The sequence below is a fragment of the Alligator mississippiensis genome, chromosome 15, assembly GCF_030867095.1.
Source record: "Alligator mississippiensis isolate rAllMis1 chromosome 15, rAllMis1, whole genome shotgun sequence".
Taxonomy (NCBI): domain Eukaryota; kingdom Metazoa; phylum Chordata; order Crocodylia; family Alligatoridae; genus Alligator; species Alligator mississippiensis.
The window spans coordinates 21,509,296-21,533,595 of NC_081838.1; the positions used below are offsets into that span (position 1 = coordinate 21,509,296).

Genomic DNA, 24,300 nt, shown 5'->3' on the forward strand with positions numbered 1-24,300 from the left:
CCTTAGAGAGAATGACAGACATCTCGTCTGGAAAGGAGCATTGTGTGCCCTGCCCCAGAACGAGAGCTCTTGTCCTTGGCTCGATAAAACGCACATCTCAGGGCCTTGATCTTGCTCTGGCACTGTGTCCAGTCCCAGTTGTGCCCTCATGCCTGCGTTTCTTTTGTTATTATGATATACACTGGCTTATTCTTCCTACTTTCCAGCTGCTCTATGATCTTTTCCTCCAACCAAATGTTGATCAAGTCCTTCAGTTCTTCCCAGGTCCAGCTGGGGCCCCAGTTGATGGATGCATCAGCCTCCTGCTCTGTCGGCTGCCTACTGCTGGACTTGGTTTTCTAAGACATACGGGAAACTTTTCGTGCTCAAGAAGTTGTCAGGACCAAGGTATTCTTACAACAACTGAGTCATGAAAGGTCACTGGCAAACTTGGCGGGGCTGTTATATAGGCATGTCTTGAATGAACCTTTTGAAAGTTCCACGTACTCATCATTGTGAAGGAGTCAACTGTGTCTCACAACCGGCAGGCAGGGCAATGTAATCAAGCACCATTTATGAACAAAACAATGGTGATAGGCTTAGGCTGGCCCAAATCAGCTCCCATTGTCTGTTCAAATAGCTAGATAATGTCCCATAATGTCCCAATGACAATCACACCCAAGTGTCTATGCCTGGATGCTCTTCCTACAGGCCAAATTGCCCCTAGCCTCACTGTCCCACCGAATCAATGAATGGCAGTGTCCTTGACTGCCAAAACCTCAACTTTTTCGTGATGAACAAAAAGAACGATGAAATTATATCCCGGGGGGGGGTGCAGAACTCATTATAGCAGGTTAGGGGAGGAGAGTGGGGTGCCGAAGGCCACCATGCTCATCCAGCACTACAAATACAGCGTGTCTGCTACCAAAGGCCCATTCGAAAACCGGGTGGGGGTCAAATATGGAGGTACATTTGTTGGGAGAGGAGTTGATCCCAGGATTGGCCAGAAAGTGCTGGGAGCTGTGGCGGGTGGGCAGCCATTGCCAAGCTGGGAGATTGGACGGGGGATAGGCCTGGCCGGGGTGATTCAGAGATTGGGCGGCATCCGAATCTCCGAATCAGACTTGGCTGAATCGATACGGGACAGTGATTTGAATCACCAGTTGAATCACTGTTCCCCAAATCGACTGAATCCAAATCCAAAGTGAATACTAGCCGCTCTGCACAGGCCTCCATCATTGGATATTCAATATGGTTTCTCAAGCATTTCAGGAATAAGATACTCACAATCAATATTAAGTCAAGGGGATTTCATCCACCACATTTCTGAGGCCCCTTCAGGGAGGACAGGCTTATTACGAAGCTACTGGATACATAAATTCTGGGATATATACTCAGCCAGTTTTACTAGTACAGGTAAAAAATGTATAGTGAATTCATTCTTATTTGAACTGCAATCAAAACAGGCTTACTTTCAAGAAAATGTCAGGCTTAACTGAGAGAACTGGACTTGAACTAAAGCATGTTTTAAAACCGAGATAAAACAATTGTGTTGCTTCTCTTCATGTGATGTGCTCTACATTCAGTGGCAGATACAAGCCAGGATATTTTTTAAATACATGTCATTTCCATTTGTGTTCTAGCCTCATCCAGGTAGCTGTTTCCTATACTTCTGTATTTTTCATAGTATTTATTTTCAATTACAGATATTGGACATCAGTATTTACAATTGCATTTTTTATATCAGTTGGGAACTCCCCCCCAAACTCCCCCAAATTCTCCCCAAGGCTGTTTTCACTTCTTTATTTTTCAGACTATAGATGATGGGGTTTAACATGGGGGTTAAGATGCTGTATTGGACAGAAAAGACTTGATCTAGGAGCGCTGAAGAAATGGAGCTGGGTTTCATGTACTGAAAAAGAGCCGTTGTATAAAACAAACCCACCACAATGAGGTGGGAGCTGCAGGTGGAGAAGGCTTTACGTCTACCCTCTGCAGAGCGCATCCTCAGGAGGGTGGCAATGATTTGGATGTAGGAAACCAAGGTGAGGAGGAACGTGCTGAAACCAGTGACCACAACAGAAGAAAGAAGAGCTACTTTGTTGATGAACGTCCCAGTGCAGGACAGCGTTAGTACTGGGGGAAGCTCACAGCTAAAATGTGCAATTTCATTGTGCCCACAGAAGTGCAATTTTAATACAGGAGCTGTATTTACCAGTGAATTAATAAGACTCATTGTCCACGAACCACCCACTAATTTCCCGCACACTTTTTTGTTCATAGTCACTGCATAATGCAAAGGTTTACAGATAGCAGCATAACGGTCATATGCCATTACTGAGAGAATGAATATTTCACAAGTACCTGAGAAAAAGATGAAGAATATCTGGGTAAAGCAAGCATTGGCAGAAATAGTTTTATGTCTTGCTAGTAAATCCACCAGCATCTGTGGGACAACGGTTGAGGAATAGCACATATCAACAATGGATAGATGAGACAGAAAGAAATACATGGGGGTATGAAGATGAAAATCAGCTCGTATCACCAACATAATGACTACATTAGCCACTAGGGTGATTAGGTATATCACCAAAAACACACAAAAAAGTAAAGTTTGGAGTTGTGGGTTACTGGAAAGTCCCAAGAGAATAAACTCAGTCACAGTGGTTTGGTTTTCCATTCCCAGGCAGTGACCTGTAAGAAGAGCAAAACATTTGGACTTAGCATAATGACCATGAAAGGAATTTCCAAAATAGGGAAATAAGTAGAAACATGGTATTTTCAAAGCCAGCTGATGGGTTTTAATAACCAAATTGAGAAGCTAATTTCTAGCTCAAAGGAAAGCTCTTCAGAAATTTGGTATCAGAGAAAGTCTGAATATTTTACTTCCAAATTTTCCAATCCTAGCATGCTGCCTAAGTGCCAAAGAGACATAGTGCTTCAAGTAGTCTGTCCAGGGTCCAAATCCCTGCTCTGTGGCAGGGCACCTAGCAGCTTTAAGAGACATGCCTCTAGTTGGGCTGAGCCAGATATCTATAAATTAATTCTGCTTTGGAGCTGAGCGCAAAACCTCATTTACAGCCAGACCTGAGCGGGTTTCAGGATTGTAACTTTATATCAAGTCAAAAGGAAGGCCTGTCCTGATGATGGTCAAGGACTGGGCACTAGGGCCATGCGAAGCTTTGCGTGCTGGTTCGATTCGGTGGCCAAATCTCCAAATCCAAATCAAATCAGGGGACCAATTAAAAGGTCCAAATCTCTTTGAAGCTCCCCGAATCAATTTGGAAAAGATTCGGAGAGCTTTGATGATTTGGGCAGTCCCCGATGGCTGCAGCAGGGAGCTGGCGCCAGACTCGGAGCTAGTAAGTGGGGGGTGGGGGAGGGGGGCTGGAGGAGAGAGGAGGGGACCGTGGTGGGATCCCTGCCAGGCCCACCCCCTGCCGGCTCCCCCTGCCCCCCACCCGCTCCCCCAGCCCCACCATGACTGCACCACCTGCCCCAGCTCCCAATGCTTTAAAAAGAAACCCGCACTCACTGGGCGCTGCCAGGTTGGGGGGCGATCCCCACTGCCCCCCACTGCCCCATGCCACACGGGGGGCTCTGCCATGCTCCCCCAGACAGCCCCCCTCCCCCAACCCTCCATGGCTGCTCTGCTCACCCCAGCTCCAGCCCTTTAAGGAAACAAAAACCTCAAAACCCCCAAACTCACCAGCTCCTGCAGTGGCCTTGGGGCTTCAGGGGGCTCGTGGCAGAGCCCCCCATGCAGTGCGGGGCAGTGGGGCCAGCAGGGATACCCCCCGCCAGGCAGGAACCAGTGAGCCCAGGGTTTTTTGGATATTTTTTTCCTTAAAGTGCCAGAGCTGGGGCAGGCGGGGCAGCCATGTGGGGGCTGGGGGATCGGGGTTGGGGGGCTCGTGCAGAGCCCCCCACGCAGCGTGGGGCAATGGGGGGCAGCAGGGATCACCTCCCACTCCCGACAACACCCAAGTAACTGAACAAAAAAGAGCGAATAGTAGCATGTATTTATGTGTTTTGCTCTCAGTCAGATTCGTGTAATCCAGGGACTTCAAACTGGCCTCAATAGAAATTTGCTTGTGGATTCGAAGAGAAGGAAGAATGAATCTGAAGTGAAACAATTTCTATTGGCTCGCATTCCTGTCTTTTTCCCTGTAACCTTAGCAGAACTTGTTCTCAATGAACTAAAGTACCTTGGATGAATATATAGCAAATGATGTTTTCCTATGAATACGTTTTACGATCGAACAGCATTTGAGAGCGTACATCACTGACCTGGAGGTGCTCAGTGAGCCCCTTGTACGCACTGGTTGGCCTGCCAGATTTGCCTGGATCCTGCTGCAAGATTGGGAGCAATTCTGTTTCAACTCAGACTGATTTTTCCCTAGTCTCTCACTTTGACCCTGTACCTGAAAAAAACATTATTTGACCAGTCAGGGTTTGTGGCAGAAGTGATAGCTTTTATTAGACCAACAAGATTTTTTGCAAAAAAAGAAAAAAAAATCTCTAATTACAAGCTTTTGGGCACAAACACCCTTCATCAGGCATCAGAGAAAAGATTGTAAAAGTCCTCCCAGGTAGAAATGAAAGTTCGTATTTCATAGGATTTTACAGAGGAGTCAGTGGATGGAAAACTCCTCTGGGCAGGCAGCGCTTAGCTGGTAAGGAGTCTCTCTGATGATGCAAATGACCTTGAATAAAGGCAGGAGCAGGATCTCAGGTTTCAGGTGGTCAAAACTGCTTCCTCCTTGGAAAGATACCTGACACATGGAAGAGCTGAGAGACACCTTACCACCTAAGAGCTGCCTGCCCAGAGGAGTTTTCCATCTATTGACTCCTCTGTGAAATCCTATGAAATATGAACTTTCCTTTCTACCCAGGAGGACTTTTACAATCTTTTCTGCAAAGCCTGATGAAGGGTGTTTGTGCCCAAAAGCTTGCAATTAAAGAAAATGTTGCAAAAATCTTGCTGGTCTAAAAAATGATATCACCTCCACCACAAACCCTGCTGCTTTTTCCTCTATACCAATATGGCGACAACTTGGTTATTTGACCAGCTGGTTCACCCCCTCCTAAAAGACAGATCAATATTTAAGGCAACCATGCATTCTTCTTATTTTGGTATTGTCTCTCATTCCTGTTTTATGGATGCATCTTTCATTATGTCTTAGCTTGGCAGATGAATCTTCATCTCAGCATCCAAGCCTTTAGATTAATCTCTAAAGTCCTGCTCATTACACTCTATAACTAGCATTAATGTATTTTAAAGTGTTAAATAAATTATGTAAGTGTTCACCTGAGGTTGGGCAATATAGCTAGCTAGCAGACAACTAAATGAACAAAACCATATTTTAAAATTCCTATTGTTATATCTTCTAACACAGTACATAATAACATACACACAAAAAAAAAGGTGAAAATTTTGTATCTGTAGGTTTCATTTGTCAAAAAACAAACTTTTTAAAGCATTGAGTGTAGCTGTGCATCCAGTCTAAAATTACAGACAATCAAAAACAATGAAACAAACCAGAAAATGATAGAAATATCAACCAAAAATCAAAAAATTACAAACTTTTCCAGGAAGAATAATGGGCTTCTTTTTGCCCAACCCTGACTAGCAGTAGCGATTTGCTAGCCATGGCTATTTCCCATTTTTTCAATCCACGGTTTCAAGTTCCCTCACAACAGAGCCTTTTTGGGAACAAGGGCTATCCTCTCCATGGCATTCAAGCCAACAGCAACATTCCCATTCCTTCTCTTCAAACTTTTCCATTATGCAGAACAGAAATCAAGGCTAATTGGACCAGAGGGGGCAAATGAAAAAATGCCAAAAGGAGTCTGACTCTACACAGGCTTGATATGGGGACTCACCTAGGAGGGGGAAATCTTTGGTTCTGGTGCCTACTCCAGAGAGTGCTTCTGTGTTTTCCATTGAATGGTCATTGGGCAGAAAAAAAGACAGAGCCGCCCAGAACAGAAGAGACACTCAGAGCAAAAATAATGCCTTAAATGCTCGGGTGGCCCTGTATTCTTTTCTGGGCTCCTGGATAAACAGATTTAGTCATGTAAGTCCCAGAAGGGCCACCTATGCAGAGGTGGCCACTATTTCTGTGGCATGTATCCCTATGCACATGGATGGCTACCTATGTACCCAGAACCAGAATGCCACCCCTTCCATTGGTACTTAAATACTCATGTACAAAACCAAATCTAGACATCCAGAAAAGAATAGGATGTCACCCTAGGCTTCAGCCTCATGACTCAGGCGGTTTAAGTGGTCCCCTGTGGGGTGTGAGTGTGAGCTCCTTCAGGAAAACCAGGGAATTATCAGTGCCTCGTGTTCTGGGCAAGTGTGCTAAAAGTAAACACTGAGCTACTGATTAAAAGGAAGGTGGCACCAATACCATCTCCAGTCAGATTTTAAAACAAGATTGTGGACACCATTGGATTTGGTGAGATACCCAGTCCTGTGTGTGTGTGTGTGTGTGTGCATGTTAGACATGTTCTCAGCACATCTATTAGATTAGGCTTCTAAGGAGCCCAAGGCAAAAGAACAACTAATTTCTCAATTGTGCCCGGGTGTAGGCATCACCTGTCTGCAAAACTGAATCTAGGCTGGGTCTGTCCTGACCTAGCACAGATGGTCCATCTAGGCACCTGGGAAACTTGAAATACAAACATGAAAATGCCTGTAGAGTCTAGGCACATCCAGGGGTAGGTAGCACCTAACAGAGGGTTTCACACTGTAAGGTTGGATGCAGGCACTTACATTTCACTCCCGTTCTAACTGAGGTAAAAAAAGCTCTTTTGTGGATGTGGCCAAGAAGACTTAGGCCTGGAAAGAACTCACCGATCATCACGTAGAGCCCTAGGTATTTTGGACACACCTGTTATATATCCCCTATCTAATGCACAACCTACACACATTTATGGATGGTTCATTTACCTGTTAGTTTTCCTATTCTGACACTATCTTTTCATTTAAACAGTTCTATTATCTCCCTTATTTTTACACCCTCCCTCCACTACACTTGAAGAAAGGCATCCTTTTCCCAGGTATACCCTTTTTATCCTACGATAAACAAGTCAGATTCTTTTAGACCATCCCCTTGGTCATCCTCGTTGCCCTTCTTTGCACCTGTTCCTGTTGGAATTCATTTTCCTTGAAGATCGGTAGCCAGCACTATATACCTTATTCCTGAGGAAGTCTTTCCAATATGTTATGTTACATTTTAATTCTAAAATGACATACTCACATGTATGTATGTATGTATATATGCATGTATGCATGTGTGTGTGTCCATGTATATAAACATTCACAAACAAAAATAAATGTATGTACATTCATACATTACTCCCACCCACTAGATTATAAAATAAAATAAGAATGCACTCACTGAAAATCCATATAGAAAATGTTCATGATGTCTGTCACCGAGCAAAGAGAGAGAAAGAACCACCTCTGATGCACTCATTGAAGTGCTACACTTTTTCTCTTCAAGAAATGGGGCTGTTCATGTTAAAGGGACTGTTTTAAGAGAGAAAAAATCAAAGGAGCAAAAGTAACACATATTCCACTCAGTGGTTGCTTAGTCTCTTTGTCTGTCTTCCTACCTCTTTGCCCTCACTTCCTTTCTCCCTAGCCCTTTGTCCCTGACAAACAGGGAACACAAGACGGCTCCCTACTCTTTACCATGGAAAAAGCTGAAGAGGATGGGAATATTACTAGTTTGTAGATCCTATATAAATATCTTCTTTTGCTGCTCGTCCCCTCTAGGAAAAAATACTGCCAATATTTTTCAGGCTCTGTGATGAAACATGAATTTGTTCATCTAAATAGTCTCTGGGTACCTGTGGGACAGAGTATCTCTTGTGTAATTAGCTAAAGTGTTTTGCTCAGCAATTGGCAATATTGCAAGCCATAAAACCACAGACTTAGATGAATATATCTTTTTTGACTTGCTTGGAATATTGATTTATCTGTAGATAATTGGCAGGTGATAATATTAGGAAAAAACCCTAACCCATGGTGTTTCACTACTTTCATCAGTTTTCTAAAGGGAAGTGTAGATTGCTCAACTCCACTAGCAGAGGCAGAGTCCTCGTCTAAAGGTTTGGACAGACAAGCCATCAATGTACTTCAGGTATGATCTTCCAGCACTGTAAAAAAGTACAGGCTTCCCCAGCTGCAATGACTCAAAATGTCTTGGGGCCCCTGCTGCCATAATGCTGCACAGCTCTAGGGCTAGTGAACAAAAATCACAGCATGCCTCTTGGCCATGATGCCCAAGGCTTCTGAAAGCAGATGAATAGCAACAGCAGAGCTTTCTACTCAGGACTTCCTTCTACTGGGTGACTGATCATTTTCATGATAGAAAGGCTGGGCTTAGACTTTGCCTTCAGAGCAAGAGCACAGGAGACACCCAAACCATTTTCTTACTCTCCATGATCTACAGAGCAGTCTCGTGAGGCACTGGCTCTTACCTCCTCTTCATAGTGCAATGCCTTGGCATTGACCATGCTTTCCTTCCAGCTTGTCTGGCATCTGGACTGTATTGGCATGATAGCAGGAGGTATTTCAGATAAGACTTCTCTGTTTTACGTACACTTTGTGTCAAGGAGCTACTTGCCAATGGGGCAAGAAGTAAGTGAAGGTGTCACCTCTGTGACCATCTCCAGTCTTTGAGCATCCGCTTCAGGGCCAGACACATAAGTAGTACCCGATAGGAGTGGATAGTCCTAAAACAATAAGCAGCACAGAATTTCAGGAAACCTATGATGAGAGGGATGTTTCACCTAAGACACAAAGCACTAGCATGTGGATGCCCACGGACATGGAGCGTAGGTGCCGATTCCCATCTGGAAGCTGGGATCCTCTGATGGACTCCATTTCATTGCCAACCACTTTGACATGGGAAATTCCTTACCCTGAGCAGCTGTGAAGGAAGATTGCAACAGCATCCAGAAATCACTGTCACTGAGCAGCTTGTGCAGGAAGTCATAGCCAAGCCAGCCTGGATGGCCTTTCTTTCCTGGTTGGGGACCATGGTGGCTGAGAGTACATCAGCTGTAAGACAACTACTGACATGCTTCAGGATATTGTGGTTCAGTAGGGGCATTTCACCTATGTGGCATCCATGTTTTAGTGTAAGATCCACAACACCAGAAGAGGAACTATTTGCTAATGGGGCTCTCTACATAAATTCTGAATTGGCAATGATCCCTGCCTTCCTTCTCTGGGAGCAGGCTATGGGGGTGCTACGGTGCTGAGCCACCTGGCTCACTGTGCCCGACCAAAACTATGATTTGGGTGCCTCCCCTGGGATACCTACATCTGGCTGACCCCATTCCTGGAGCACATCCACAAGCTTAGGGTAATTGCTGCCACCACCCAGGCTCTGGTCTCTGTTAGGTCCCTCTGCAGCCTGGGGTGCAAAGACCCTGCAGATGTTGGGGGTGCTTAGCCCACCGTGGTATTTTGGGGTGCTTCTGATAGCCTAAAGCATTCAAAAGTAACCCCTGTCCTGGAGGAAAGTAAAAAAGCCAAGTCCATTTTAGCTAGCCGACCAAAGGGAGCTAAAAGGCTAGTCCCTTCCCTCTTCCCTCAAAAATGTAACAGATAGCATTTATTGATCGGCGGGAGAGAGAATGGGGAGTCACAGAGCAAAAAGATTTTAGAGAAAAACACCTTGAACAAAAGAGAATGGGCTCATGGCCCTTTTAACACGTGGCTAAAATCACTTGATCCTAATATACTGGCTAAGTTTCCAAGGCTACTCACAGTAAGATCACCTGGAGCATCTCTCCAGAGGTCCAAGCTTATCTGTGTTCCCAAAGTGACTCCTCTCCTTCCCAGCGTGCCTGCTCCAGGACAAAGGGAAGAGCAACCTCCACACCCCCCCCGCCCACACACACACACACACACACACACACACACACACTTTGGGAATTTCTCTCTCTCTGTCACATAGATGACCAGGTTAAAACCAAACAGCACAGAGGTGAAAGGGGAAGGATGTGTGTCCAAGGCAGGGCAGAAAGAGAGGGGGGATCTCTACAGAGAGACAGGGGCCTTTTTTTCCACACACACCTACCTACCTATACTTCCCTAGCCTCATGCCTTAGAGCCTGTGGCCTAGGTGGTGCAGGTAGGTTACCTAGTTAATAAGGCAAATCAAGAGAGTAGTTCACAGAGAGACAGGAGTCAAACTGGGGTTCACAGTAAGCCACAAGTCATAGAGCAAGAGGGCAAGACCGGGGTTCATGGTAAACTGGAAGCTTAAGTACAAGTTCAGGGTGAACCACAAGTCAAAGCCAAAGTTTAGAAAGCCAGATGTGCAGCCAGAGGTTTAGGTGAGAAAGGAATCAAAGAACTGTGAAGGGGTCTGAGATAAGAGCCAGAGTCTTTGCCCAGAGAGCCTGCTGCTGTCTTGGGGAATGCTTTAAAGGGTGGAGCAGGTAGATCCTGTTTCCTGCCTTCTCAATTAGGATTGTGTGGGCCTAAAACTGGGATTTCAGCTCTTACATCCTGAAGCACTACCTGGATGCCAGGGAGCTCTTCAAGTACAAGGTTAGGATCTGCTGGATGCCCACAGAATATGCCTGTGGTACCTCAAGGTGGGATGGATGGCACAGGGGTGTATGCCTTGATACTAGCAAGCGTTTCTGCTCCAGATGGTCATTTTAGACTGCACCTCATTACACAGACTTGGGGTGAGGTGATGTCATCTGGAGAAAAAGAAGGCAAAAGGGAGGGCCAGTGTTTTCCAGACAAGTGGCCCACAAGCATCCTAACCTTCCTCTCATGGACTTACTCACACTCAGAGGAAGGGAGGAGACTTTGGGGTCAAGTGAGAAGGCAGCACATTGTTCCATTGTGTGAGTGGGTTTCAGGGCTTGAGTCCCACCGTGCTTTGCTGCCCCCCCCCCCCAAAGGTAAAGTGCCCAAGAGCCTGTGAAGTCAAGGGGTACGGCGCACAACTGCACATCTCTGAGGTCCCTGGTAAGGTGTTGTTCCAGGGTCCCATCCTTTGTTGGAGAAGGAGGTTTATTACCTTGGAGCATGGCAAGCCTGTTGTTCTGGTTGCTTGTCTGGTGTTCAAGAATCCCTGGAGCTCAGGACAAGGTCTTAGTATGGCCAAGATGTCAGAGGAAAAGTTTGAGCATGGGAGGCTGAAGGTTGTGGCTGGCATGTAGGAACAAAATGGCTAGTGAGGACTTGCCTTTGGGGTGGAAGTTTGTACACAGGTGTGGGATTTATGAAGCTGATTCTTTGAACCACTGGTACTTGAATCTAGAGCAGCCAAGCCAGCAGGCAGAGGCAAAGTCTGTGATGCCACAAGGCAGCTTGTCAGACTCCAGGCCTAGACCAGCGTGGTCCTTCCCATGAGGATATTGATGAGAAGACAGGCGATCAGGAGGAACCCATGCAAACCACGAGCCCCTGACAAGGGTACTATAAAACCCCTACTACTTCGTGTGGGACGTGTCCCAGCAGTAACATGCCCATTTGTGCTTCTGGGCCTCCACTTCACTCCAATCTGACTCCAGCCCCTCTCTTGCACAACCACCATCCCTGTCCCTGCTGTATTTGTACCTCACAGCTCTATTCTACTATCTGCCCTGGCGACACTACCCGCTCAACCCTTGGCCTGACAACTCAGACTGCAATGGATGCCTGGTGTGACTCCAGCCTGCCTATGGTAACTTGTTAAATAACAGTCCATGGCCCTTTCAGTCTTGACACTCATGCATTCTTGGTTATCAACCCAGTTCTGTTCATCCTCACCCTCCTTTCTCTCCTCAGGGCAGGACTCTTTTTCTTCTTGGCTTGCATCCAAGTGGGCCCACTTATCTTGGACCCCAACCCCACTGGTCAGTCTCTTTCTTGGGCTCTGACTGCACCAAACTCAGTCTCTATCTCTTTCTGGCTGAGGCTCTGACTCATCTGGACATTGCTCTTCCTGTCGTGCTCCAACCCCCTGAACACCGTCTCTCCAATACTGGAGTCTATTAATCCAAGTCATGACCCCATGGTCCTAACTGTCTAAAGGGCTATAATCACGATCACCAGCCACCTCCCTTTGGCACTGGCTCTCCTCTGCCTGGCGCAGTATTGCTGCTTGCTGCTATTTCTTGTCTTGTCGGGTTCAGGATGGGGTGCTCTGTTGGGGGTGGGGGGATGGAGGGGGCGAGTCTTTCTTGAAAAAAGGTGCTGCACCCTCAGAGAGGCTTGCCAGGATCCATGTACATTGGGATTGGGAGTAAAACAAGCATTGGACGAGCGTAAGACCTCCCATAACAGTCCACCCTGCAACTCTTTCTAGTAATCCCATCTCTCCATAAGCACTCCCAAGTGAAGGATCCCCAAACTGAGGTGGGTGGGCATGGTCATCAGCTCTCCCGACCCACACCCCCCCAAATCGCATGGACTGCCATGCATGCCAATCTGCCTATGAAAGAAAACATGCCACACGTATAGACACAATTTCAAATCTTTATTTCAAAAATAAAATCATGGTGCGGTGCACTTAACATTTTTTTTTTCTCAAAAAGGCATCATTAAAAAAAATGTAGATAATAAATAAAGAAAATTTTAAAAATTGGTAAATTACTAGAAAAATAGGAAAATGGAAAATAAGTAGAAAAATAGTTTGGATTTTCCTCCCCAGCAACTCTGTATCTATACAGCATTGTTTATTAAAACACTATCTATACACTATACACGAGTATCTATATACTATCTATAGCTATACACTATATTCATATATGTACTATTTAACTATACACTATAGCAGGGGTAGGCAACGTTTTTTGGCCAGAGTGCTGAAAAAACCACAATGTCTACCTTGGAAGGTGCCAGAGTGGTGAGATGCCGGAGCCCAGAGCAGCTGTTTGCAGCCTCCCGGCTGCAGCCGGCCCAAGGAGCCCGGTCTGCTTGCAGCAGGGCTTGCAGCCTCCCAGCTGCCTGCTGGGAGCAGCCTGGGCTCCATGGCTGGCAGCAGCTGCTGAGAGCCCGGGTTGGTGGTGGCGTGTTGAGCAAAATGTCCTTACGTGCTATGCTTGGCACGTGTGCCAGGGGTTGCTGACCCCTGCACTATATACTACTTATTACATACATTATACACTTTTTAACTAGTACACTACTGCTAAATAACTTGTTTCTACTGGTGGGTGTGGATTCTTGGTGCTTTCCAATTTCTGATCTCGAAAGTCTTCTGCAAGGAGGGGAAGAAAGAAGAGGAGGATGGGGTTTTGAACCACAGTCCAAACATCACCATTTTGACACTGCCACCCTGCTACCACTCCCCACACCCTGCTCCACACAGGCTTTATGGGACAGTTTTGATATTACCTACATATCATCCAGGAGGCTGCACATCTTGGGGATGGGTCTGGTGTGCGGTATCCGCCTGCACTATTCATCGTGTTTCTGGAATGGCAATGGCAATTATAAAAAATAAGAAGGTTACTGATGAAATATGAAAATGTTAAGAAGAGGTGCCACACTCCAAACAGTTGCAAACTTCCCATGCTGGTGATGCCGGTGTGCTCGGTGGTTCAGACCCACCGTAGTGGGAGCAGTGGGCGGAGGGCACAGGGGGAGCATGTACAGGACCGCTGGTGGTGGTCTGGGCACGACCTCTAGCAGAGGGTAGTAAACAACAGTAATTGGCCATATGGGTTGCTCCTCTATTTCTTTCTGTATTACTTATTCTGCATTTTGTATTCTTAATATATTAAGTGCTAGGGTAACTAATTTAGATGCCCCCCACAATGTGCCCTGGCTGCCTGCAGTCAGCTGCTGGGGCAGGGGAAGGGAGGGAGGGATGAGAAGCAGCAGCCCCCCCACCCCAAAAGAAAAAGAAGAGCAGCAAAATATCAGTGGTACCTACTGACCAAGGGCCTGAACTACAGAAATATTGCAGTGCACCTGGTGGCAAACAGAAGCCATTACATGTCTTTGAGTCACTTGGCGTTTACACGCCACGAGTCCATAGATGCAAAGATGTAGTCAACGGCAACGTAAACTAAACTATGCCCAAGCAGTTTTACTTTTACATACCCAAAAGACTTTTAAACTGAGGGGAAATCCCGCTCGTGCAAACACAAAGGCAGTTGTGGCGCCATAAATGGGAAATCTCGTGGTGTGCACATGCAGCCATAGACACTTGGTCTTAGCGCTAGGGAGGAGCTGGCCTGGCTGCGGGCAGCAGGAGGGATCTGTCCTCACCCCTGCGAGTGTCTGAGGTGCTGCTCAGGCTGTGAGACACAAGCAGGGAGCAGAAGGCAGGGGATGTTCAGTGCCTGCTTCATGGCTCGGATTCTGCTCCAGCAGCCTTGTGCCAACCCCATACTAGGTCCCCACCTGGGTCCAGGTGACAGAGCCGGAGAGCGCAGGATCCTGGAGCGCAGGATCCAGCCCACCACGTCCTGCCACTGGGATCCTCTCCCAGCTGTGGTCTGCACCAGCTGAGCATGTGCTGTCACCAGCTGGGATCGAGGGCAGCTGGAAGCTTGCATGGCACCTTCACCATGCCACTCATCCACAGGATAAGCAATCCTCCTGCTCTGTGCAGAGGTAGCAGAGGTGCTGACTGTGATGGAGGAGATGGACGAGGGCCTTCACCAGCACCAGGAGAGATGGTCTGAGACTGGGGGGGCAAGAGTGTCCGTGGGAAGGACATGTCCCATATTTTCTCCTAGTGGGCCAGCTCTTCGTGCAGGCAGGAGGGAGTCTGTGGCCCTGGAGCTGGGTAAGGGGGAGTCACAAATCCCAGCTCCCTGTGGGGGCATCAACAGCTCCTTCTGGGGTATCAAAGGCAGGCATTGTCTCGGCTCTGGGCACAGGCCGCGGGGCTGGCAGCACTCTGGCTCATCCCCAGATGGAGGGTCATGAGGAAGGCTGCTTCTCTGACATCCTCTGGCTCCCGTCTGCTTTCACATCGCTGCACTTCCTCCAGCATGGATGGCAACCTTAGGTGGCAGGGTGGCACAAGGGGCTTCCCTCTGTAAAAATGGTTGCCACCACCCAATGGAGCCCATGGGGCTGAAGCCAGGCTAGCCACAAGAAACATGGAGCCTTCCCAACCTGCCCCCCCCCAGTCACCATGGGGGCAGGCAGTGCCCAGAGGCCCTGGCAGTAGGGAGAGCGGGATGGAGAGGAAGCTGTGAGGACTCGGGGCCGGGGCTGTGGGGAACGGGCTCAGCTGACCAGTGTCTGGAGCCGGGCAGTGGATGTCAGTCTCTGTGTCCCCCGTGCAGCTGCCCCCGCGCTCCTGTGCTTTGCCTTCACCCCAGGACTTTGGATGACGGCCCCTTGCAGACAAGACCCAGGCTTGCTCTCGGGTTGGCAATGGCAGGTAATACTGGGGTGAACTGGACAGGGAGGAGGAGGGGACCCCATTGCCCACTCCAGTAGGCACATGACAGGCTTGAGCCAGATTAGGGACAGAAGGAGCTGAAGCCCAGAGGGACTCAGGAGGACCCACAGGCACAGGGAGGTCAGTGGCACAGCTGGGCCATGGGCTGGTGTTCCCAGAGCCCCACCAAGCACCTCCCGTGCCCTCTCACATGTGCATACGAGGAAACTGAGGCAGGGAGCGCAGCCCTAGGCCCTGCAGCAGCTCTGGAATAGACCCTAGCTCCCGGCTCCTTGGTCCAGACCAATCCTCCGCCACTGCATTGTGTGGCCTCCTTGTCAGCGCTCCCTCTACTGTCAGCTGCCGTGGGGACAGCCACGTGCCTGGAGAGCCTGAGCATACTCAGGGGATGCCTCAGGCAAGCAGGAGGCTCAGCGTGTTGGGATGGGGTTGGGAAGCCCTTTAATCAGGACTCCTACTCCAAACAGCCCCGGACCCCCATTGGGAGCTGAGAAAAGCACTGACTTGAGAGAGGTGTGTCCCGCGCTCCCAGCAAACCCCCTGCCCTCATCTTGGCCCCCTTCCTGAGGTGGACTCCTCATGATGAGCATGTCTCGGCTTCCTCCTGGTGAGCATGTGCATGGCCAGGATCCCAGGGACCAGGACTGCCAGCACCCCCAGCAGGATGAGCCCCTTGGCACAGCAATAGGACAGTGATGGGGCCAGGGCGGTGCCTGAAAGAAATGAGACATGTCCGGGGGTTAGTTCTCTGCAGACACCTGCTGCTGGGCTGCACTTGGGCTCAGGGACATCCTGGAGCACCTGGGACAGGGTCACTGCATCACTTGGTGTGGCCAGACAAGCCACGCACTGCACTCCCAGCCACCCCCTGCAAACCCTCCTGCCCAGGGCAGGGCCTGCAGGGAACTGGGTGCGTGGGGTCTGGTAGGGTCCCTTTAGAAAGGCTGGGAGCCCTCGAGTGGTGCTCACTGTGTGCTAGGCTGCAGATCCAGCTGGCACAGGCAGCCTGGCCTGGCGGGGTGTGTTTCCCCCTGGGTGAAGGGGCCTGTGGCTGGGACCCGAGGATCTTTTGCCAAAAGACAGTCCCAGAGCTTGTGACAGGCACTGGCAGGGTCCAGGCCTCCCCTTTGGAACAAGAAACCTGCCTGTGCAGAGAAACAGGTGCACACAGCGGGGGCTCGGACCCAGCCATGGAGCTGCAGGCTGAGCAGAGCCAGCTCAGGGGGTGCAAGGGGCTCTGGGGGCGAGGGCAGGGTGCTGGGTGGGTGGGGAAGGGGTGGAAGGGGAATGCCTGGAGGGGCTGTGAGTGCGTCCAGGGCCCAGAGCCAGGGCAGCAGCAGGCAGTGGGGTCTCAGAGCAGGAGCAGCCACGCTGTGTGCCCTGAGCTGCCACGGCCATGGGGAAGACCCCTACACTCCCCATGCTCTGTGTCCAAGTGTCACCTTCACAAGCCGCCTTTGGGGAGGCCGTGGCCGAGCTGTTGCTGACGGGGTTTGTGGCCGTGCAGGTGACAGGTGAGTCCTCATCTCCAGGCTGGTGCTGCACAAGCAGGGATTTCCCAGGGGTGACCACAGCGCCTCCTCCTGGGTGGGCCCAGGTATACGTGGTGTGCGGGTCGGGCTCCCCAGCGCGGCAGGTGAATGTCACATTGCAGGTGCCGTCCACCTCCCTGGTCAGGCGGGTGCTGATCTCCAGCTCCGGCAGACACACTGGGGAGGCAGGAGGAGAAAGGGCTGCAGTGAGGGGCTGCTGTGGACACAACCAGCTGCAGGCTCCCCCCTGCTGTATATCAATTTAGTTGCAGGCTGACTGGGTGTTGCAACTGTATCAGCCCCTAGGCTGTTTGGCTCGGGATCGAGGAGGCTGAGTTGGACGTGAAGCAATGGCAAATTTATTATAGCTTACACACACAACAGTTAACAGAAAGATCAATGCGATAAGCAGATAATGCAGTATTAAAGAGCTAATAGTAAATAATAACAACAGATAATAACAACAGATAGATAGATCAACCTGTCGCAGGCCAGCTGGGCACTGCGAGGGTATCAGCCACTGGGCTGTTCAAAACAACAGATAGACAGACATGGGTTGGCAACTTATCGCTAGTCCCTCAATGCCAGGTGCGCGCCAAGTGATTCCAGCGAAGTCAGGCATCCCCGATCGACACTGTCAGAGGGATTACTGGGGAAGTTGTCTTGATCTGGATCCAATCTTCACTCACACTGGGAGTTCGGGGTCCGGGCTTGAAAAAGCAATTACTGTTCTGTTCCCTCCGTCCTGCTGGTTACCCGACGCATGCACTTTTTGTACCTCACCTTATGTTAACTTGTTGGCTTTAGAGCCACTCACAATCTTGCCCTATAGCTGTTACCCTATGGGATGAAAAACTTAAAAATTATTATAAAAGGTTACTACAGACTCGGGTTTATCCAATAAGCAAATTACAATGCAGCATCTCCAGGTCTGACATTAACATTACTCCACCTAAATCCAACCCCTTTAGATTTCTCTGACTATGCTTTCTTGAGACGTGCTTTCCTGGAACGTGGGTGGGCCTGGCGGTTGGATCCAGTTTTTATCATCAAAGCTTAACTTTGAGCAAAAACCGTTAGGTCAAGTAATCTTACAGCTACAGATTTGTCTTTGAGATTCAGTCAGTTCCACAAACAGTTAGTTTTATCATTTTGGTTAAATTTGTGACAGGCAAGTTACATTTGCGGGTTACAAATTTACAAGCTTTATATTAGGCAAAACTTCCAAATGCCTCGAAGAAGCACATATCTATTGCTCATTCATTTCTTTGGTCCTGGCCGTCACAGTGGTGCAGGATGGCTTCTGCCTTTTCTCTGGACTGCACACCTTGCTGGCAGTTCTGTCTTGCTTTATGCTGTTTAATTGTATAGGTTCAAACCATTTTTTTTTTGATGGTGGGCCGATTAAAATCTGAACAAAAGAGAGAGGAAAAGGGTGACCATCACATTACAATTGTAAAATTGCTGGGCTCCTGTTTTTGGAGAGTGCTGGTACCAGTGTAAGTGCCTATGTGGCTGCAGCTCCCAGGGCTCCTGTGCTGGGGCAGCGCTGGAACAGACAGCTCCATGGCAAGGCCAGAGACTGTCCATGCTTTGCTGAAACAAGCAGCCTGTGTTCACCCTGGGGTTACCCAGAGAGGTGGTGCAGTCTCCATCCGCAGAGGGTTTTAAGGTCCAGCTAGACAAAGCCTTGGCTGCGATGATATAGCAGAGGCTGGTCCTGCTTTGAGCAGGGGGTTGAACTCACTGAGCTCCTGAGGTCCCTTCCCACCCTCATTTTTTGTGGCTCTATAACCTCTTCTGGCTGCACCAGGGGTAAATGCAGCCCCTTGGCACTTACCCTACGTTTGGAAATACAGGAGGAGGCACAGCAGAAAGGAACAGAGAATTTCCTCCATCATGGTAGGCATCTGAAAGGGCAAGCAGGCAGCAGGGAGTGAGGCTGGAAGGAGTCAGGCAGACTTGAGTTAGGAGGAACCAGGCTGATTTCTGCATGGAGGAGCATGAGAGTGGAGCCTTCCTCCTCCTGGGAACAGGCATGGTGGTGGCAAGTGGGGAATGCCCACAGGCAGCCATGGTGACGTTGGCGGCGAGAGTGGGCTCAGTGGGGACCACCCGCAGGTGTCTGCGGAGGTGTCAGTGGCAAGTGCGGAGTGGCGAGCAGCGATCACCTGCAGACACCAGTAGCAGTGCCGGCAGTGGCCGATCTCAGGGGGTGCATGTACCCCGCGCCCCCCGTACCCTCCCTATTGCCTGTGGCATTAGTGCACCCAGCAGGGAGGACGTTAGTAGAAAGCACAATTGCTCCCCTTGAGACTGACCCACACAGATGCCCGTGCTATGAACAGCAGACCTGAGTCAGAGGGATGTGGTTACAAGCCAGACGAGGTCTGACATACAGTGGCTTTTCAGCCGGGGCCTCTGCCCTTGTCCTGGTACAGTGGGAGCTTGCAGAGACATGACTGAGTGGCATCATCCACGCTGCAGACACTTCCACACCACGGCCCACCTGCTTCCTGCTTCTCCGCTGCGGTCGGGCATGGCCATACAGGGTGCTGAGCGCTCACGGCAGGGCCAAGAGGTGTGTAAATCTCCAGAGGAGAAAACCTCATACCGGTTCTGTCACCTCTTCAGCAGGAAACACCGGCACAGAGACTGGCGTGCAGGTGGGCAGCGGGCATTGCTGCATTACCGGGGGCAGGGTCCCACCCCGCCCAGAAAGAGCTGCTCGTCGCTAGGAGGAAACCCGCCTGCCTAGGCACGGTCTTTCCCCGGACAGGTGAGGCCAGGAGGGGCAGGAGGCGGCGCGGGGCCCCGGGCATCCCGGGCACGGCGCTGGGCGGCCGCAGGTGCGGGGCCTGGAGGCGGCGGCGCACGGACACCGCTCCCGGCCGGACACGGGCTCCCCGGGCCCGGCCCGGCGCGGCGAGCGGCGCACACGGAGGGGCCCGGCCCGGGCTGCCCGCGGGGAAGGCGGCGGCGGCGGCGGCACCGGGGCCAGGAGCTCCCCGCGCGGGGTCAGCGCCGAGCCCCACGGCCCGCGTCCAGCGCCGAGCACCGCCTGGCCAGATGCCCCGGGCACCGCTGCCCCCGGGGGTTGCTACAAGAGGCACCGGGCAGCGCAGCCTGGACAGAGGCGGACACGGCTGGGGGGCAGGGGGCATCTGTGGCGCTGCCGGGAGCAGGGAGGCAGGGGTTAGGCAGGGGCAGGGTTGCTAGCTGGGGGCCCTGGGGCTGTGCCAGGCAGCGATGTAGTGCCCACCCCGCTGGCACTAGGCCGGGCTGTGCTGGGGGGTCTCCAGGACTGGCAACTGCTGTCTGAGTGCCAGGCAGAGGCAGAAGGAGCTTGAGGCTGGAGCCATCCTCCTCCTGGGGACAGCATCAGGCCCCCTCCGCTCCGAACTGGTGTGGACGCAGAGACAGCAGTGCCCCTGGTGACAGGAGTGCGCGGGGGTGGGGGGAGCTGTTGCATCCAGTGATGCTTTATTGGGTCTTGTACCAGGTAACATGGGTTTCCTAAGCTAGAAGCAAGTTTATTCAATCATTTCAGATACAACCCTCAATGAAAAATGAAGCATTCTCAGCAGTTACAAGTTTAGAAATGTAGTTAGTCAAAAGCAAAAAAAAAGGGATGGTCCCCACCCCAAGACTGAACAAAGGCGATGTCACTGGATGGCCATCCGGGATGTTTTGCCCAAGGTTCCCGACTCTTTCGTCCGAGTTCTGGATCTTGGATCGGTGACCAAATCTCCAGAACTAGGTACAGAAGGGTCCATGCCCTTTAATACTGGCTGCTTGTCTCAAGCACAATTCAAGCAAAGCATGGAGCTTAAGTCAATCACAAAGTTCAAAACCCCATGCCTGAAGGCCTCTGGGTCCCAACAGAGCACCCTGCGGGGTCTCTGCTCCTGGGTCCAAGCCAGTGTAAAGCCTGGGAGTTGGGGCTGTTGCAGCAGGATGAGCCCCTTGGCCCAGGAGTAGAGCAGTGCCCTGCCTGGGCGGAGGAGCAGGAGCAGGGGCCAGGCCGGGCACCAGGGTGGGTGCAGTGGAGGCAGGATTTCAAGGAGGGGCAGGAAGTGCGGGGACAGGCAGCAAGTCCTGTTGGGAGCTCCCCCCTGATGGGGCTGGGCTGGGTTTGCTGCAAAAGGGAAATGAGGGGGAGGAGGGTGTTTGGGCATTACCCCGCCAGTGGAAAGCCTGCCTTACAGGAACGTTGGCACCCACAGTGCTGATGGCTGAACAAGCCCTGAGACCCACGGTGCAACTTCATGGGGCTCTTGGGGAGTAGTTGGGGGAGGATTGACCCTGAGGGTTCAGAGACAGACAGCACAGAGGAGGGAAAGTTTTGAGGCTGCAGCTGCCCCCGGGACAGCAGAGTTGTGTCTTTCCCATGTCTGTGTGCCCCTAAGCCCAACCAGTGACTGCCCTGCAGACTGCGGTCTTGATCATTTGCCCCCTGGGCAGGGGAGGAGGCAGCGATGGGGTGAAACTTCTCCAGGGCGCCCGTGCTGCTTTAGGAACTGGTCTCCGACTTTCAGTGTTGGACCCCTGCAGCCCACCAGCTGCTTCTCCTCCGTGCTGCAGCCTCCCCTCATCCTTCTCTCCCGGAGCAGAGCAGGGCTGGTGTGGGCTGGGCCCTTCTCAGTCCTGTTTCAGTGGCTTGCCAGCCATGATGTGCACTGCCACGGTCCCAGTGATCAGCACCCCCAGCACCAACAGCAGGATGAGCCCTTTGGCCTGGCAGTAGGACAGTGATGAGGCCTGGGCAGGCATGGTTGCTGGAACTAGAGCAAGCCAGAGAGTCAGAGCCAGGGGGAAGGGGCTGGTGCTGCCTCACTCTGTTTGCCCTGGGGGGCAGCAGGGATAGGGCCAGCCCCTGGGGTGCTTCCAGGGGCAAGAGGAGCCCAGCAGGGAGCTCCATGTCTGAGTACGGGTGGCAACATGGATTGAAGGCATCGGTGCTGGATCCCCGCGCACACAGGCATTGCCTTTCCCAGCCCCAGGGACTTCTGCCCACACAGCCTGGGGCTCTGCCTGTTGCCAGGAGCAGTAGGAGGCACGGGACCCCAGCCCCACCAGTCTGCCAGGCTCTCAGAGGACACTATCCAGGATGGAGGTTGGGGCAGCTAGAGCATCCTCACGGATACTTGGCCCCTTCATCTGGTTTCATTCAGGCCAGGCTCACGAACCAGCTCCATAGGACCCAGGAAGATGCAAAACATCCCTGTCCCCCTTCATATGTCTGGTGCAAAGGGGGCACTTACCTGTGTAGTTGCACAGCGGTTCGACATCGATGGTGGCCATGTCCCAGCTGATGGCATTGCTGACATTGCAGTGATAGAAGGTGTTGCTGCTGCTTTTAGTGATCTCCAGCTGCAGATTGGCTTGATGCTCTTGGAGCCAGTGGTCCTCTGGGGCTGGGCTGGAAGATACGCCTTGAGACCAGCTGTAGGTGACCCGGTCAGCTTTGGGCACCAAGCAGGACAGGGTGAGGTAGCACTGTTCACTCTCCTGGGAAGTAGATGCCTTGATGTTGGGCTGCTGGACACGGTCTGGAAGAAGAAGTCCCAGTTGTCACAACCCAAAGTTGTGATTTGTTGTTTGTGTGTGCTTCGGCAACGCTAAATTATGTTCCCGCTAAAATTACAGTTTCCTTGCATGGTGGAGTTCTCTGCTGCGAGAGAGAAGTCTGGTGCAATGGGGGATTTCCTGCCAATTTGCAGCTTTTTTGCATGGTGCATTTCTTTTGCATCTCAGAGATGCACGGTGCAAAGGAGTTCCCGCCATTTGTATTTAGATTTGCGCCACATTATTGGCCAGTTCTAAATGTAGGCACATGTGGCGGCTAGCTATTGGCTTGCTAGCCATACAAAAGGCTTGGGTAGTTTCCACCCAAGTCGGAGAGAGAGGAAAACTGGAGAGAGACAGAACTCGCCAGGAGGAGGAGACTGCGCTGTGTGAAGATCTCTAAGCAATGTGGACCCTTGCGGACCCAACGCACCATTCTTAAGCAGGCAACGGAAGTCTAAACAGCCTCTGGCCTCTCCCCATCGCCGAGCGCAATCCTAGACGTATCCTTATCCTATATACCCAATTTTCGAGCCCACGGAGTCTTAACAGCTCCGGGGGACCTGGGAACCAAACAAAATCCACGGAGATTCAGCCACTCCATGAGGAAAGAATTGCCGAACCCGCGGAGCCTAAACCACTCCGGGGCCAAAGAACCGAGTTTGTCAGAGTCCTCCAATGAGGACTCAAGCGGAGCTGCACCTGGAAAACTGTCCAGCCTACACCGCGACCATCTTGGGTGTAGGTAAATAATCTTTTCAATCAACCACTACGCCTCCGTAACTAATTCTAGCTCGCGCGTACCTTACCGCGCTGCAGTTTTCTCCAGCACTGCATGCCCGGGCTGCTGGCCACAGCCCGCGTGCGCAAAAACAGGCCCGGCTCGCCCCCGGCCCGCACACCAGTGAGAGGGGCTGGGTGCCCCGGGGGTGAGCACGGGGGGGAAAACAGCACCCCCAAACTCACCAAGCACAAACAGCCGAAAATTATTGCTGATTCCAGAGCCATCCCCCAGCGTCAGGTCCATGGTGTAGAGGCCACTTTCTTTTTCTGTGACCGAGTTAATTTGCAGCGAGAGATTCCCAGGGTGGAAAGAGACTCTGTCAGCAAAGGGCAGTAATGGATTGGTCGAGGTGCTGTTCTGATCATGTCTGATGATCCGGTAGCCCTCTAAGCGCAGTTTCACTTTCCAGATGATTGCCACCCAGGACGACGGCCATGTCTTGGGCTGCAGCTGAACCGTCTCCCCAACAGCAGCCATCACTTTTACTTCTTGACAAGCTGGGGGTTCAGAAGGGCAAGGGGGAGAGAAGGGTTCACAGATCTCAGCTCCTTACTTCCCTCTGGAGCAAAGGAGCAACACGGATTGAAGGCAGCGGTGCTGGATCCCCGCGCACACAGGCATTGCCTTTCCCAGCCCCAGACACCCCTGCCCACAGAGCCTGGGGCTCTATCTGCTGCCAAGAGCAGGGGGAGACACAGGGACCCAAGGCCTGAGACCCAGCCCCACCAGTCTGCCAGGCTGTCAGATGAGCCACACTGGGATGAAGGCTGAGGCAGCTAGAGCATCCTCACGGAGACTAAGCCCCTTCCTCTGGTTTCATTTAGGCCAGACTCATGAACCAGCTCCATAGGACCCAGGATGATTTAAAACATCTCTGTCCCCACTCATATGCCTGGTGCAAAGGGGGCACTTACTTGTGTAGTTGCACAACGGTTCGACATCGATGGTGGCCATGCCCCAGCTGATGGCATTGCTGACATTGCAGTGATAGAAGGTGTTGTTGCCGCTTTTAGTGATCTCCAGCTGCAGATCGGCTTGA

General features: G+C 51.1%; 1 protein-coding gene across 1 annotated transcript; it reads right to left on the bottom strand.

Moving 5' to 3' along the window:
* Window positions 1–146: 146 nt before the first annotated feature.
* LOC132245895 (olfactory receptor 5B3-like) lies at window positions 147–6,851 on the bottom strand. The gene is made up of 4 exons (XM_059719111.1): window positions 6,845–6,851; window positions 2,218–2,673; window positions 1,769–1,932; window positions 147–338 (listed from the first exon to the last, which is right to left on the bottom strand). The coding sequence occupies exons 1-4, from the start codon at window positions 6,849–6,851 to the stop codon at window positions 147–149; spliced, it is 819 nt and encodes a 272-aa protein (XP_059575094.1).
* Window positions 6,852–24,300: the final 17,449 nt, after the last annotated feature.